Source organism: Patella vulgata, chromosome 5 (assembly GCF_932274485.2).
Source record: "Patella vulgata chromosome 5, xgPatVulg1.2, whole genome shotgun sequence".
Classification (NCBI taxonomy): domain Eukaryota; kingdom Metazoa; phylum Mollusca; class Gastropoda; family Patellidae; genus Patella; species Patella vulgata.
This window is the reverse complement of record NC_065883.2, coordinates 28,309,479-28,327,494: the sequence shown is the minus strand read 5'-3', so window position 1 is coordinate 28,327,494 and position 18,016 is coordinate 28,309,479. Positions and strand designations below refer to the sequence as shown.

Here is an 18,016-nt window from a genome sequence, read left to right as displayed (position 1 = left end):
AAAACGAAATAGGATCTGTGTTTTAATCAGATTGCCATACAGCTGAGAGTAACGGAATCCTCTGAGGTTTGTCGAGTGCTTGATATACCATATTTTTTTACACTATTTGCGTACAAGGGGAGGTGCGGCCATTTTGTCCGCCAGTTTTAGTCCGATTTTCACGAAATTCGAACTTAACCATCATTAGTGTACAACTGTGATATATTCACAGGTTTTTTTTTTTAAATCGGATAAAAATTTTGACCTCTATAGGCCCAAACGCGATTTTTCGTACAATCAAGGGTCATAATTCTTGAAGTTACGATTCGATATGCGCGAATATTGAAAGGAACCATGATCTTGGGGTTATAAACATGCATTTCAAGTTTCATCAAAATCGGATCAAAATTGTGACCTCTAGAGTGCCCACAAGCTAAAAACGTGATTTTGATCGTACAATCAGGGGACATAATCCATGAAGTTATGGTCCGATACATGTCAATATCGAAAGGAACCGAGATCTTTCAAGTTTTGTCAAAATCGGGTAAAAATTGTGACCTAGTTAGTACAGTAGTAGAGTGTCCACAAACAAATTGTTTACGGACGGACTGTATTTCATTTCATTTAATTTTCTGCGATATCACCTCGGTAGAAGCGGGCATTAAATAAACCTATAATTTCACACACATTTAATTTTTGTCTGCGATATCAACTCGGTGGACGCGGACGTTAAATAAAGCTATTTCCTACACACATTTCATTTCGATTTAGACATTAGGGGAAAGGGGAGACTATTCCATTTTTTGACGATCGGAAGGAAAGGAAATTATGACTTCCGAATTATTTTTTTTTTTCAAGTTCATTTCGCGCGTCGCGTTGCATTCTGGTCACCTGTACAGAAAGCAAAATGGCGGATTCTGAAGAGCAAGAACCAACTCCAGCAAAACAAGACGTTTTAAAGAAATATAAAGCCGCTGGGGTCATTGTCAAAAGTATGGAAAGTTTGCAACTATTACAGGGAATTAGAATATATAAAGTTTTCATGAAATCGTGAAGCGACTTGATTACATTTCATGGATAAATGGCCGGTATTGTTCAAGCTGGTTGGAAGCCATGCGGTCCCCATGCCGTTTCTGTAAAATAACAACATTTGTGGACGGATGAGGCTTATCTATCGAATTTTCAGATATATTTGACATGATTTTAATATGTGAACATGTGTATCTTTTTTGTAGACAATTACCAACAGTTATTAATGATGTTTGAATAAAATTTACTTATATTTTTTTATATTTCTACAAAAAGAAAAATGTTATAACTTATGTTTGTGAGGGAAGTCATGAGTTGAATGGACAGGACACATTCAATTGGCACATTGCTAGGTCACATATGGTTCATACATAATGTGTCACTTTCATGATTCATATCTCAATAGATTATATGGTTAGCATAATTATATAATCCGGTTTACCAGTCACTAGCATTTATTATTTGTACTTACAAACATTAATTTTATTAGGCCTAATCAGTATTATTAACTGGACCTATTTCACAATAGTGTGCAATACTAGTGTGAGGCTCATGTTTATGATGTTTGTCAAATTAATGAAGTTACATGTACTTTTCTTTTTTTGCAGCTGTTTTTGGAGAAATTTTGCAAAAGATACAGCCTGGTGCCTCAGTTCATGAAATTTGTGGTTATGGCAACAATAGAATTCTAGAAGAAACATCAAAAATATACAAAAAAGAAAAATCAATAAAGAAAGGTATATTTCAGCAATACTTTTCCTGTACTTTGTCATACTTACTTCATCCCCTGATTTGGCCACACAAAATATATGAATCTGATACTGCCACGTTTTAAAATAAATAAAAATAATAATTTCCGCATGTTCATATTACCTTTCGATCGAGAGAATTAAGCCCCCCCCCCCCAAAAAAAAAATGTTCTGTTTCCGGTAACCCAACCGACCTATTTAGTTTCATAATTAATTGATATGGTAACGCATGCGTGTCAGACAGGGAGTTGTCTTGTCAAGGGCATTGAGAAAAACATGTCTTTGTTTAACATTTTTTGACGAAAAACGTGATTTAACGATGTCGGGAACGTTAAAGACGCTCTAAGTGGTTGAAATACTTATGAATGATTCCGACTCGGATTATATCGATGACATCGATTCTGAAGACGATATTTTTGATGAAAAGGACTTGGAATGATTTGCAAATTATAGATCAACTTATCCCCTTCAACTTTTTTATTGGTGTCAAGCATCTATCACTCATAGTTACTCGACAGTAGTCGACTGAAATAGGCATACAAAATATTTATTTAGCCTGACCACTTGACGTCATGACGTGAAAATGACGTTGACCGGTTAAGGGTTAAGAACTACCATAAGTGACGGCACGCGATTGGACAAAAACAGGTGAACTTATATTTCAAACAGGTGGATATGATCTGCCCGATTGGTATTTACAACATGACAAATAAATTTATTACGGACCTATTTCGTGCAACGGCACGATATGATTTTTTAAGTTTTCATCGCAAGTTCTTTCCCTTGAACAAAATGGCCTCCGCTATTTTTTTTTTTTAGCATAGAGCGATTAAGAATTCCATTTGCCCCTAAGAGAATATTTAAATCATAAACTAGCCTCTGACACATTTTAAACAATTATCCAACTTATCCCCTTCAACTTTTTTATTGGTGTCAAGCGTCTATCACTCATAGTTACTCGACAGTAGTCGACTGAAATAGGCATACAAAATATTTATTTGCCCCTAAGAGAATATTTAATTTCATAAACTAGCCTCTGACACATTTTAAACAATTATCCAAGAACTCCATCCACCAATCTATTCGTGCTTCATGCTCCCCTGCGCCGACTCAACCTAACATAAAATTAAAGATTTTCACAAAGAATATTATTCTACGGTAGATCTACTAGATCTAACAATTTAACATTAAAAAAAGAAAGAAAAAAAAATGCGACCCGACCCTATTTTCCATCCATTACAGGACACAGAACCCTCATTTTTTTTGGCCTAACTATTGTTTCTTGGAAAGGAACTGAAGACTAGACCCAGCTAACAAGTATGTAGATCTACTAGATCTAACAATTTAACATTAAAAAAAGAAAGAAAAAAAAATGCGACCCAACCCTATTTTCCATCCATTACAGGACACAGAACCCTCATTTTTTTTGGCCTAACTATTGTTTCTTGGAAAGGAACTGAAGACTAGACCCAGCTATCAAGTATGTAACCACGGAAAACACTATTGACAATCATGAATGGCACTGAATACTAGATTGTTAAATTGTTATTCTGCAATTTTGCTGTCAATCTCTCTTACGACCAAAATGCCTTCTCCAGTGGACTATTTTATCTTTCCCGAGAAGTATGACTGAAAGTATTCTCCATTTAAAGAGATCGAGGGCGCAGACTTCAATTGAAATAACCTCAAAATCCATGCTTTAACATTGAATGTGGTACAGTATTGATATCACGAAAACGTTTTCCCAGGAGTTAATCAAGATAAAGTCACAGAATTATTCGGCCGTCATTTCAAAATCCTATTTTTATTTTGTTGTCCCCAGCCTTTTGAAGAAAGCAATGGACTATTAAAATGGGTCTGTCGTCACTTTTCGGGACACAATAACTCTCTATATTGAGCTTGATGTAGGTGTTTATTAGTACGAAGATGAGCATTTTCTGCTTAGGGTAAGCAGAGATAAGCAATTTGATTGGTTGATGCTTTGGGACACAATTACTTTAGTTCTAATTGAGTGGTAAAACTTGGTGTATAGTTTAATTACATCAATACCTTGACTAAGTTCAATAATGAATGTTTTCTGCTCAGGGTAAGTAGTGCGATAAGCAATTTGATTGGTCGAGACTTTGGAACACAATAACTCTCCTCCTAATTGAGCTAGAATCTTCAAACTTGGTGTAGGTGTTCATTAGGTCAATGCCTTGATGGAGATCGGAGATAACAATCTGATTGGTTGTCTGGTTGATGCTTTGGGGCACGATAACTTTGTGAGTGATGAAACTCTGAGCATAGATTCATTATATCATTACCTTGACTAAGTTCAATGATGAGATTTTTCTGCTTAGGCTAAGGAGCGATAAGCAATTTGATTGGTCAAGACTTTGAAACATAACAACTCTGCTTTTAATTGAGGTACATGTAGAATGTTTAAACTTGATGTAGATGTTCGTTACTGAGTTCAATGATTAACATTTCGAGTTAAAGCTAAGCAGAGCTAAGCCATTTCATTTGCTGATGCTTTGAGACAAGATAACTTTGTTTCTATCTGATAGAGAGTGATGACACTTAAGTGTATAGTTGTTAATCAGTTTGATTTCTTGATACTTTTGAAAAAAATAAATGTGTGATTAGTATGTGTCGTCTATTTATTTTGTGATTTAAGCGGAGAACATCAGCCTCACTGTTGGCTTGATCCTTATACCGGAAAGACCGCAACTTTTTTTTTTGTGCATGTCCCGCCCCCCTGTTAATATTTAGTCCCTAATTTGGCAAAACAAACCCAACGCCTAGCCCTTTTTGCCACTTGTCATATTACAGTCAGTGAAGCTATTTTATATATCATTTTCTTCATTTTAAAAAGTACCATATCAATGAAAGCAGGAATGTGGACATATATTGCAGTGTTGGCGATGCTATAGTCTTGTATGTAAGCCTGGCCATATATTAAAAAAGTATAACTTGTATTATATAACATAACCCTATTCAATCATAAGTTCTAGAAAATTCAATCAAATTAAATTTTTCTTTCAACATTCATTTGGAAATTTACATTGTGCCATCTCTTGTAATTTCTACTTAGTAGTTTTCATTTAAGTTAACCAATCGTATGTAGCTGCCTTCTAATATTTTTATAAGCCTACATGGAAATGTGGGTGTATTTTGCTATCCTAAAATGGAGACATATCATGTTCTGAAATGATCTTAATACTTCAAAGTCGAGATTAAACCTTTAGTATAGCTGTAATGCGAGATCCAATTTTTTTTATTTTTCAGGTATTGCATTTCCAGTATGCCTTTCAGTCAATAATTGTATCTGTCATTTTAGCCCTTTGAAGACAGATCCTGATGTCACACTTCAAGATGGTGACTTAGTTAAAGTGTAAGTCCCCAACTTTTGTACTATTTTGTTCAGTTCTTTAGAATCTTTACAGGCATTGTGTTTGAAACATGCACTTAAAAAATTGGTGGACTTAGCCATTGAAACTACCATCACAAGTGTGTTTGTTATTTAACCCAGATTCTTCTACTCTTTCCCACTGCTAACTAAAAAAAACCCTGCAATGATGTGAGTCAATGAAATACCATGTTAATTGGTCAGAGCCACAGTGGGTAAGATGCTGGCTTGCTAACCTGGAGGTCGCGTGTTTGATCCCGGGATTGACCAAGAAAGTTCATTGGGATTTTCCGACGTGGTTTCCCCCTTGTTAGTGGTGCAGGACGGGGAGGGTATTACAATGTCAAGTTTTTTGGATGTGACAAAAAAACGAGGTCCCGTATACATTGGTGTGCACGTAAAAGATCCCCTGGGACTTGGAATTTGATATAAGAGTAGGCCGTAGTGCCGCTGCCCGGGCAAAAATTCCCTCATGGCACACTGTATGGTGTATGCCCTTCTTTACTTGATCTCTCTCTCCCACCTCCCTATTCTTTTTTATCCGGTTAAATATCTAAATCTTACAAAGCCTAACCATTTTCCCAATATTAATTACTGTAGGATTTAATTTCTTGAGGTGGCACATTTTGTAAGGTGGTAATACTAATTGATATGTTCTGGGACTGTGTACTTCGAGGTTATGCAACAAATATTATTATTTCAGTGATTTAGGAGCTCAGATAGATGGATATATAGCTGTTGCTGCTTACACAGTAGTAGTTGGAGCTACTCCTGTAAGTATTGGTGAATTTAGTTGGAAGCAATTACAAATTGAGTTTTGAGTCAGCTGTGGTTCTGTTTGTTTATTAAAGGAATATTATTTTCTTATTAGTCTCAAAACCATCATGGCCTCGTAAGGTATGCTATTGGTAGCTCCCCTTGGTAAAAGTCAATTATTATCATAAGAGGCAGGCTGTTGATCACTCTTAAAATTTATAATTTTAAACTTTATGATTTTAACCCAGGTATCATTTAATCTTGTTTAGCATTGATTTCTTAAACATTCATCCAATATCCAAACTTTGTTTGAAAATTCATTAAAATCATTTAAAATCACCAAGAATCATCTAATTTGTAAGTGTTTAATTTCTTGTTTTAATAACTGAACACGTCTAGCTCTGCACTAAAATTACCCAAATCGCCAAAATCAAAAAATAAATCAAACAGTGCAATGGAAATCTTTGCTCACGTTCGCTATTAAATAAAGTTGAAGTGCGTAATGAGTGTATTTTTTACTTGGCTTTATATACCAATACATGTTTGTAAAATACCTTGTGTGACGTATATTTGCTGCGACCTCTGAACCCACGTGCGAGGGACTAAACTTTGCACACTTAAGAAAATTTCTGGAAGATGCAATCAGACAGATAAGTGGGTCAGTTTTTATAAGGACAAAAATTTGAGTCTGAACCACTGTACTACATGTACATACAGATCTGGTAAAAAGCACTCTCACTTATGCTCTTCATGCTGCTTTCATGGGAATTGTTCTGACTTATGTTTTGTTCTCATTGCATACATAATACTTTTTACGTGATCCAATGACTATTATCATATTTTATATTTTTATTTAACAGGAAAACAAGGTTAAAGGTCGTAAGGCTGATGTTATATTGGCTGCTTACAATGCCTCACAAGCTGCTTTAAGATTAGTTAAACCCGGTAATGAAGTAAGTTGAGGGTACCCAATCCCATTCAGACATCCAGAGTAAAAATATTGTTTAAAAAAAGGGGGGCTGTCATTGAGTCGAAATGGTGTGGTTTTGAACAAAGTGTTGTACATAACGAGGAGTAGGGTTGACTTCCAAACCTTGTGGCGTGCCTCCAGGAGAATCTTGTTTCCATCTCACTGCTTAAAATCCATGCTTGCTAGAAAATTATCGAAATAAAAACATACCATAATATAGGGCTAATCTGAAGTGAACTGTAATCCCTGTTCCTCTTTGGGTATAGATTTTTTGGACATTGAACTAATGTTTAAAAGGGCAGGGAAGGTTGAATATTTAGTTATTGTATTAGTCTTTTCATAAATGAAATCGTGTAAAAATAAATACTTTCACAAATTTGTCTACCATATAATTGGATGTGGAAAAATAGTAAATGTGGCAAAACTAAGTAAACAGTTATTTACTTGTATATTTATGTTGACATAGAGATATCTATGGATTTTTTCTCCTTTTCAGAATTTTACAGTAACAGAAACGATACAGAAAGTAGCAGAGTCGTTTGATTGTAAACCTATTGAAGGTACAAACTATGTACATTGGTATTGAATTTTAAAACGACCAGACTTGAAACTCTTCTGCCTAGGCCAAATTTACAAAAATAAATCTTATCTTATAATGCAATACAAATAATAGCCTATCATGTTAGGCATAAAATGTTTTGAAAAATATGTGCTGACTGGATATTAATTCATGAATCTCATTTAATCCTGGTTATAAATAGTATAATCCATATCTAATTTTGTTTATTACAGGTATGTTATCACACCAGTTAAAGAGGAATGTAATTGATGGAGAGAAAGCTTTTATAATTAATCCATCAGATTTACAGAAGTAAGATTTCATACTTTTGTTTACTCAATGTCCAATTGTTTCAATGGCAACCACAGTTGAATTCTAAAGTCAATGTACCATTTGCATTGTTTTGAAATATCAAATGGCTTAATCCACTCACTAATGTATGGAAATTAATTTTTTAAAATAAATCGAAGAAAAACAAATTAAAATGTAGATAATCTCACTGATTGCATTCCATCTGATTAATAAAAGGCCAATTAAAAGATCTTTGCAATGTTTACAACTTATCAATTAAACCAGGGATTCCACTTAAAAATTTTCACTATTGGTCATTTTTTATAATGCACTAAACTTTGCAAAATATATTCATATTTCATGTTTATTATTTACTAGCAGGATACCCGGCTTCGCTCAGGGTCATAACTCCGAAACCGGAAGTGTCAGACTAACGCCACCTGGTCTATGTTACTCCCCGGTCCGAGCTACCCCTATACCCCAAATTACAGACCGGCTTCGCTCGGGGGTCATAACTCTGAAACCGGAAGTGGTAGACTAACACCACCTGGCCTATGTTACTTCCCGGTCCGAGCTACCCCTATACCCCAAATTTCAGACTCGGGGCAGACCTAGTGTAGCCGCCAACCCCGAACAGACCGACTTCACTCGGGGGTCATAACTCCGAAACCGGAAGTGGTAGAGTAACGCCACCTGGCCTATGTTACTCCCCGGTCCGAGCTTACCCTATACCCCAAATTTCAGACTCGGGGCAGACCTAGTGTAGCCGCCAACCCCGAACAGACAAACGACAGTCACAAATATATATATAGAGGGTAGGGTATTGTGAATTCACGTGTCTATACCACTTTTTCAGCATGGGGTACACAAAAAATTAAATTTTGGATTTAAAAACTGAAATATTAGTAAGAGTTTGGATAGTTATTAATTAATGAAATATTTCCTTTTGGCTACTTAAATAATCGAAATAGCTGAATTGGCCATTGAAAAATCATCCCAGTAGCTTAACACGTGTTACCACATGTTCTATAGAAAACACCCTGACCTGGATAATTTTGAGTGGTAATGCAATAACTTTGAATGAACCGCTTCACGCCTTTGATAAAATTTCCACATATCAATCTACTTTTATTGTTCTACTACCAGACACTCATCATTAATTACCAACACAACACTTAGTATAATCTGTTGATGACTGTATACATTTTTATCACACCAATCATGAGATTATGTGGATTCAAAATGTGTGCATTATTCTGTACTGGCCATACAAATTTATAGTTATAGTAGAGGTTGAACCTAGCCATGTTTAAAAATTGGGTTTTGAAAAAAAGGCTATTTTTCTGGCGGGCAAAATGATAGATGGGTCAGATCTAGTTACGGCCATTTTACATAGCTCAAGGTCTAGACTGGCATATTCGGCCGACATGGAACCCATGAATTTTTGGACTATATTGTAGTTTGCAAGGATTTGTTCAAATGATGTTTAGAAACTAAGTTGTCTATAAGATATCAAATGCATAGAAATGATGCTCAGATAATTTTGGAAGAAAATAATATTTTATGCTGAAATGTTCAAGTTAACTTTGATCTTAAATTGCAAAAAGATAAGTTTGTATAAACGAATGATCAAATTGTAACTGTAAATGTTGTGTTTGTAGAAAAGAATTAGAGAAATGTACGTTTGAAGTACATGAAGTTTATGGTGTAGATGTTCTTGTCAGTACTGGTAAAGGAAAGGTAGGTTTCAATATTTAAACAATATTACAATTATTACAAATCAGTTTTTAAATGATTGTCTCAAGAATATTTAAAATTTAAAAATGATTTTCATAGTTGGAAGTAATTGTTAATTTCTCAATATTATACTATTCAAAAAAAGTAGGGGATATTTGATTTTTAAGTGTTATTAAAGTCACCTAATGAAACTGACGAAGAAACAAATGACAAAATGAAATGAAGTTCACATTCATCGATTTATTCCAAATGATCGTTAGACTAAGTAAGGCACAGACTGACCATTATAAGGGCAAAATGATACCCGGGGTCAAACAGCAAAGTTACCACAGCATCACAACCAAGTCAGTAACGGGTAAATCCTCTTCTGTTTGCCAAACAAGCATTGATCCGACGTGGCATACTCCTAATGAGACGTCTACGGTCGTTTTGGTCCAGATTGTCCCATTCCTGTTGCAACGCAGCAGCAAGTTCTTGGACATTGGCAGGACGTTGTTGACGTTGACGTAACCTCTGCCCAAGCATGTCCCAGACAGGTAACCTGTAACGATCCTGGCCCTGTGACATCTTGCATTGTCATCCTGGAAGATGAAACGGCGGCCATGACGTCGTGCGAACGGCACAACATGGACTGCCAAGATGTTGTCCCGGTAGTACTGGCCTGTAACACGCCCTGCAACAACATGTAAAGCCGTTCTTCCAGCAACAGTGATGCCTCCCCACACCATAACAGAACCACCCCCAAATCGATCATGTCTGATGACGTTAACGTTTTGGAAGCGCTCGTTTCGACGACGCCACACCCTCCTACGTCTGTCCAAAAAATCAACAGTGAACCTTGACTCATCTGAAAACATCACATTGCTCCAGCGTCGATTATCCCAGTGTTGACGATCCCTACACCAACGACGTCTTGCCTGAATGTGATGATCTCTCAAACAAGGGATCACGCGAGGACGTCGGGCGCAAAGGTGACCCCTATGCAGTCGATTCTGAATCGTCTGGCCACTCACTCTCACACCAGTGTCTGTTTGAAGACGAGCGCTGATCTGATTTGCTGTAATGACACGATTTCTCAAGGCCAAGGTACGGATAAATCGATCCTGGGCTTGAGTTGTCGCCCTTGGTCGACCTGAGCGTGGTCTGTCCTGTACAGATTGTGTATCACGGTATCTGGACCATAGCCTGCTTATGACAGACTGAGAAACATTCATCGTCCGCGCCACAACCGCCTGTGTTGTGCCGATCTGTAGCATGCCAAGGGCACGTAACCTTTCATTTTGGGTAAGCCGACGCATATCAAAATTTGTTTTCTGGTCACTAAAACAATTAAACTGATGTTTCCACCCTGGAATTCAATGCCACAATGACTGTAACATTCAAAGTCAGAGTCGTGCAAATCTTGGGTTGGACCCCCATGATGATCCCAAGCATCACCTGCATTCCATGCGGTAGCTATTGGTGCGTTTGGGCGTCACATGTAACTGGAAATGTTTCTTCTGTTAGGTTCTATAGTGACTTTTTTCGTAGTCATTTGCATATTTTAGTATTATACCCCCAAAATCAAATATCCCCTACTTTTTTTGAATAGTATATATGTAAATGCCATGAATTATTTGTGCTGTAGGGCAAAGACATGGACACCAGGACCACTGTTTATAAAAAGAGGGATTGTAGTTATCAACTAAAGATGAGAACATCCAGACGTAAGTTGGTCACTATTGTTCATTAGCTGATTTATTAAAAAATTTCTGACTCATAGTCTAGCTGTTTCAGTTCAGATCTGTCTTAAAATATAAGTTTGACAGAAATCAGAACTTAAAATTTGGAACTTATGTCAGATTTCAGTTATGTATGCAAGATAATTTTTAATGAAAAGGTCTTGCTAATGTTATTTGAATTGATTAAAGATACATTATTGGAGATTATATAAAGAACTGGTAGTTCTCACTATAATAGTTAAAAACTAGATAATGTAAAGGGAATTTGCTGAAAATTTCTGATATATTTATCCATCCCGAACAGAGTATTTAGCGATTGAATTTTGGGCCTAGTTTCGATCATCATTACTAAAGTCGGTACGATGAAAAACATAGTCTCGATTATCCATTTTTTGATTTAATCAGAAGCAGCAGATCAAGTTCTAATCCAGTAAATATCGCAGGCTAGCGATGCCATTGAGAGTTGATTATGGTCTGGATAAGTTAATTAATAATTTAGATAACATTTCCGGCCTAAAGAAAGACCTGCAATTGGCAGATTTAGCTCTTGCATAATGTATGTTTAATAAAGTAATCACTTCTTTTTCTAGAATTTTTAACCGAAGTCAATAAAAAATTTGGTTTTCTTCCTTTCTCATTAAGGTATGTATTTTATAATTATTTTTTTTATCTGAATAACATTACGATTACCATGACTGGTGCCATTTGTGACCCATATACTATGTGAACTTCAATTGTTTTTGTTTACCGTATAATTTATATTGTCTGACCTCTGTGCTAGTCATCAGAATGTCCATTTGAAACATTGCATTGATAATGGATGTCTGTATAATTTTGTAACATGCCATTGTGAGTATAGCTGATTTTGACCACTGACTGAACACCTGTATGTAAAAGAGCTGAAACATCTTGGATCACTATATTGAGTTACGGTGTCGAGTCATACCGTCTTAACTTTGAGCTTTGTGTGAAATAAATGAAATGGGGTTTAACGTCCTACTGTTTTGCTCCGAACTGGGCTAATGAAGACGGGCATACGCCATACAGTGTGCTATGAGGGAAATTTTGCCCGGACAGCCACACTACGACCTACTCTTATATTGAATTCCAACTGTCAAGGGATCTTTTATGTGCACGCCAATGTGTACACGGGATCTCGGTTTTTCGTCTCATCCGAATGACTAGACAGCTGTCCTTGTCAGACCCTCCGTCCTGCATCACTGACAAGGGGAAACCACGCCGGAAAATCGGGATGAACTTTCTCGGCCAATGCAGGGATCGAACACCCGACCTCCAGGCTAGCGAGCCAGCGCCTTACCCACTTAGCCACTGTGACCCCCGTGTGAAATAAACTAGGCTATAAAATACATTTACATACTGTTCAGCATAGATCACAGAAGACATGACTGATATAATAAAATAAAGTCATTATTAATTGTATTTTTTATTATTATAGTTTATGCGAAGATGAGAAGACAGCTAGAATGGGTGTTGTAGAGTGTTATAAACATGATGTAATGCAGCCATTCAATGTACTATATGAAAAAGAAGGTATGCAGTAACACAAATTTATTATTATAATTTGATGTTTTTATTGTGTAATCGCAACTTACAGTTAACTATTAAACTTTTGTGGAAGAATTTCATTTGTAAGTTAAATAGAAGTATTGACAGAGATTCCAACCCTCCAGAAAAGTAACCCTAGATGCTATGTACATTTATTGTATATCTACAATATTTTAATTTGTGTATTTGGTATTGAATTAATCAATATGTGATCATTGTATTTCAGGTGAACTTGTAGCTCAGTTTAAGTTTACGGTTGTTTTAATGCCTAATGGTACAGTACAGGCCACAGAATTACCCTTTGATCCTACGCTGTATGAAAGTGAACATTCTATTCAAGATGAGGAACTTAAGGTAGCAATTAATTATATTTTTCAAAAACATGCTTGTATATCTGTCTTGGGTAAAGGGGTAGTTGTCCTAATTTGCATTTTCTGCTCAGCCTTTGGGACGTGAACACTTCGATTATAATTGTCATTTGTGTGATCTATTTAAGCCGTGTTGAATTGATTCCTTGTTTCTCCTTGCATGTGCGCTTAGGTCGAGGACCCCGAAAATCATGCTCTTAGCTTTTTAACACACAAAAAAAAAATTACGTTAATAACATCTAAATAAAATTCTACCAAACATCAGAAGTCAATTCTCGTTGTTTATTCCTCGTTATGAATTAAAGATGTTAATACACATGTAGGGGTCCCCAAACCGTGGAATAAGTTACCCTGTATTTGATTGGATGAATTCCACAAAATGGAGCATGTTATGGTCATTTTGGCTAATTGGAAAGCATGTTATAAACTGTAAGACAGTCACTAATATTTAACCGCGAACCTGAATAATCAATTTTTTCATTGGCTAAAATTATAACACATGTCATTATTATTCATGTATTGTCCAATCATATCTTGTGTACTAAATTATGCACGCCTTTCAAAATGGCTAGCGATGTCGGGACCACTATTATTTCCTTGAAGATCAATAAATTACCGGTACCGAATTTACCTATCTCGACTGGACTCTGGTGGGTATTCCCAGTACTTTCACTTTCGATAATCTTGTCGAAACTGTCTAACTCAGCAAGTGAATTTATTTCTGTTTAATAGAGAGCTGTTAGTACCCGACATAAACAGTCAGACTTGTCAGTGATGTCACAAATTTTTTGTTGTCAAAACTAACAGTGGACTCCAAGCAAATCAAATTTCATCTAACTGAAATGTTTCCATTGTATTGTAACACAAGAAAATAGATCAAAATATGGCTATTTCATATTTTAAAAAATTAAACAAGAAGTCACTTGTTATCAAATTTTAGTTATTAAATTTATTCAATGTATGCCAAGTCACTGACATCCATCCAATTAATGGGGTTTTATTCTAAAAACTGAACAATGAGATACTGACTCCTTGGGTTTAGTTTTAAGTTTTCTTGAATATGTCCCATGGCTTTATTATTATAGAAGTTGAATTGAATGCTTTTGTTGGAATTCTAAAGCTAAGAAAGATTTGGTATGTTGTATTGAAATTTCTAAACAAAATAAAGTCTTTAATTTTATGTTCCATTTATTTTATTACTGTTGAAAAATAAAAGTACTGCTAATTTTTTTTTTCAGACATTATTGGCCACTGATGTATTTGTTAAATCTAAGAAAAATATGAAGAAAGCTGCCAGTGCTGCTGCTCAAGAGGCTGAGGCTGCTGCATCAAATCCTGAAGCAGGTGCTGCTGCAGGTGCAGGGGGAGACAATCCCGCCAAATAATTGATGCTTTAGGGCTTTTGACATCTTGAGTACGAATATTATGAAAAATGGGGATCCCATGGTTTTGTATTTGGTTGCTTTTTGTGGTGGTTTATTATTTGACACATTGGTCGTCATGCAGAATTGCTTAAGACAAGTTCTTTGGACTGCTCTATGGATTGCATCTTCTACATTTAAGGTGTTCTGATTTATAAATTCAGTAAGTCTGCCTGAAAAGGGATTGATTGAAGATGTCCGTTGATTGATCAATTAAATGCTTCACAAATATGGATAATAAAATGCCAAAGGACTTTATTTGATGAGTTCAACAGAAACAGGTGCAGTTCTTGTGTGTCGACAAATGTGCCCAATGAAAGCAAAAAAACCATTCAGAGATAAAACGTTTGTTAAAATTGTTAAGTGCTAGTTAAAAAAGAAGTCCTCCATTTTGTGAATTTTTTATTACAGCAAAATGCGAAACTGTTTTTCTTGTTACAAATTATTCAGTGCTATTTTGCACTACCAAATGTATAAAACATCTATTTGTTTAGAATTTATGTAGTGTTATGGGGTTGTAGCATCACAAACCGTGGTTTCAGAATTTATGTAACATTATATAGCATTACATCACTTTCACAAATATATAAATTGGGTGTCTAGACAAAGGTCTATAAGAAATGTGGGGAATGGTGGTTGTTAAATGAATTGTGTTGTCTTTGGTAAAAAAATTCAAACTATTTGGGAATAGTTGAAACGGCTGGTTCGATGTTTGTCAATCTACACAGGTAAATTGCACTAAATGTTGAATGAAACATCCAGGAATTTGTGAAAGTGAAGTATGGCTGTGCTAATTTTCTTGGCTCAAGTGGTTAAAACTTCACCAAATAAACTTTTATTCTCTTTAATTGTAATCTTATTTATTTTGTTTTGTACATAAATTAAAACAAATTCTACTAAATTGCCAGAAATCTATCAGAAATGTTAACCTATCAACATCTTGGTGAATTGAATATATTTTGGTAAGATAAATATATTTCAATGGAGAATCAATGATTTGAACATCCGATATTGAGTATGGAAGTTACTTTATAAGTTGTTTTGTCTTTTCTCACTTAAAGATTCATGTTGAATTCTCTACTTAAATGTTGGGATCACATTTTGCATTGATTTGTACTTACATTCTTGAATCATATAAAGAAAAGAAAACTTGTCATTGAGATCTACAGGACAACCACAGTTAACTTAATATAATTATGGCTACTCTGGAAACTATTAATACAGGACTCCTTAAAAAGATGACATGGAATGTGAGCCCAACTTTTAAGGCATAAATATTGATATATATGTCATGGTGCAGGATTTTATCATCTTCCACAATCAAAGACCATTCTACCTGTACTGGCTAGTAATAAAGTAGTTAATCAAAAATATTTTATTTAGACAAATTGATTTCTAGCACTTGTTTATATTATATTTGTTGGTAAGGGTTAGTTCTTACCAAATTCCTCTTCGAGACATAGTCATAAAACCCCATCCTCTAGACAATGTAGGGGATAAAAAGTTCAAAATCCTGTGTAGAACTGAAGGAGCGTGATAAATACATGCACTTGCATCATTTTTTGACGCTTTGTAAAAAGCAGTTTGATTAAATTTATTGAAATAAATATCTACAAATGTTATTGAAATAGCTGCATTAGGCAAAATATTTTTGTAATTTAACATCTGAAATTTGTTCAGATATTTGGATATTCATTGTTTTCAAGACTTTCTCATGTGAATAGGATATTGTTCATGGTATTTAAAATGGTAGTATCGAGAGTTTGCACTTATCAATTTTTATTATTCCCAAATAGATTTATTCTAATGAAGTGACAGCCTTCGCGTCTTGAATACGAGCTGTGAGGGGATTTGAGAAATTGTTATATTAAAGAGTAATTATTAAATTTGAAAAAAAAAAAAATAAGTTGCAAAAAGTGATTATTCAAATAATGTAGATTTTATTTCTTACTTTTCCAAACTATAAACTGGCTGCTTCAAAATATTTATTGTATGACAGTTCTTTTGTAGAAAATAATAAAACATTTGCTTGTTGAGGTCTTCATATTGGGTTCCCTACCCTGTCTACTTGAATCTGTTATATAACTTGACAAAAAATCATTGAAACATTTTGTGCATTGCACTAAATTCTTAATGACCAAGAATTAAACATATCTTATTAAAAGATAATTACAACATAATTTTATATTTATGAAATCAGAACTAAATGGGCCAATTTGCAACAGTTGTGACCAACATTTATTATAGGTTCATGTAATGGATTCTTGACATGTACTAACAGTGGAATGTGCAGAGATCAATTAAATCCAAACTAATTGTGTATTCTTAAGAAAAATAATAAACTTCTATTAATAACAATGGATGGAAAAAGAAATAAAAATCTCAATACAAAAATACTTTGCTCTGTTTATATGTCCATATACCATATAGGAGTATTTTGTCATACATATAGTCCACAATTTTTAAATGTCCTTAATCCACCCGTAGGTCTATTATTAGAAATTGCAGAGGTTTTATTCCCTTTGTTGTACACCCACATTGAACTGGGAATTTTCGCGCGACTCGTATTGCACAGCATCGTTATCTGCGCATATTTAATTGAACAACTGGGACCTCCTTTGATCATGTGAACAGCAAGAAGTTGACGTGAATAGAATTGGATAAAACTTGACCACAGCCTCTCAAGTTCGAAGGTAAAATACCTTATGCACATGCTGCAGAGTATTCCTTGATTGTACGTGACAAGGAGTAGGGTCGCCTACGCGCAATCGAATTATTGAAATAAAATTGAATTATATGTTAGTCCTGAAATAACCTAGGTTGTGTCGAGTGGACGTTAAACACCATTTCTCCCGCTTTCCCATAAACAAAACTTGGAATAACCCGATTCATGCCAAGTCTGTAGCTTTTCAAATAATAATAATAATGACTGTCTTTAAGAAGGGTTGAAGATTAGGCTATAATAGCCTTTCTAACATTTTGCCCTTCATAGAAAATATATTCCAAAAGATATGGACTGATACATTAAATAACACATCACAATAATTTACAATAGAGGAGAGAGAGAGAAATGGGCTTTAACGTCCACTCAACACAAACTAGATCATTTCGGGACTAACATATGGTTCAATTTTATTTCAATAATTTGCTTGCGCGTAGGGATCTTTAGCAGTGGGAGGACCCTGAAAAAACTGATACAGCGCAGTGCGCACGTGCTAACCATTCGGCCATCCAATCCCCCCAAATAGAGGAAATAATAGGATACAAATCAGTAGTTAAAAGATTAAACATACATCATGCAAGAGCTAAATCTGATTATTGCAAGTCTTTATTTAGGCTTAAGATGTCATAGAAATTATAAATTAGATCTTTATTTACACAACAAGCACAAAATCAACTCTGTAGACCCACGGATGGCTTGGATTTAAACAGGATTTCATTGATTGATTAAATTTTTAAATGGCGTCGTAAGCGGAGAT

At 35.1% G+C, this 18,016-nt stretch overlaps 1 protein-coding gene across 1 annotated transcript; it reads left to right on the top strand.

Moving 5' to 3' along the window:
• The first annotated feature begins 823 nt into the window (after positions 1–823).
• On the top strand, positions 824–16,505 carry LOC126821407 (proliferation-associated protein 2G4). The gene is made up of 13 exons (XM_050549829.2): positions 824–971; positions 1,617–1,745; positions 5,028–5,133; positions 5,852–5,921; positions 6,765–6,857; positions 7,371–7,434; positions 7,667–7,745; positions 9,386–9,464; positions 11,089–11,167; positions 11,773–11,824; positions 12,639–12,733; positions 12,975–13,102; positions 14,355–16,505. Exons 1-13 carry the CDS (start codon positions 887–889, stop codon positions 14,499–14,501), a joined length of 1,206 nt encoding a protein of 401 aa, XP_050405786.1. The 5' UTR covers positions 824–886; the 3' UTR covers positions 14,502–16,505.
• Positions 16,506–18,016: the final 1,511 nt, after the last annotated feature.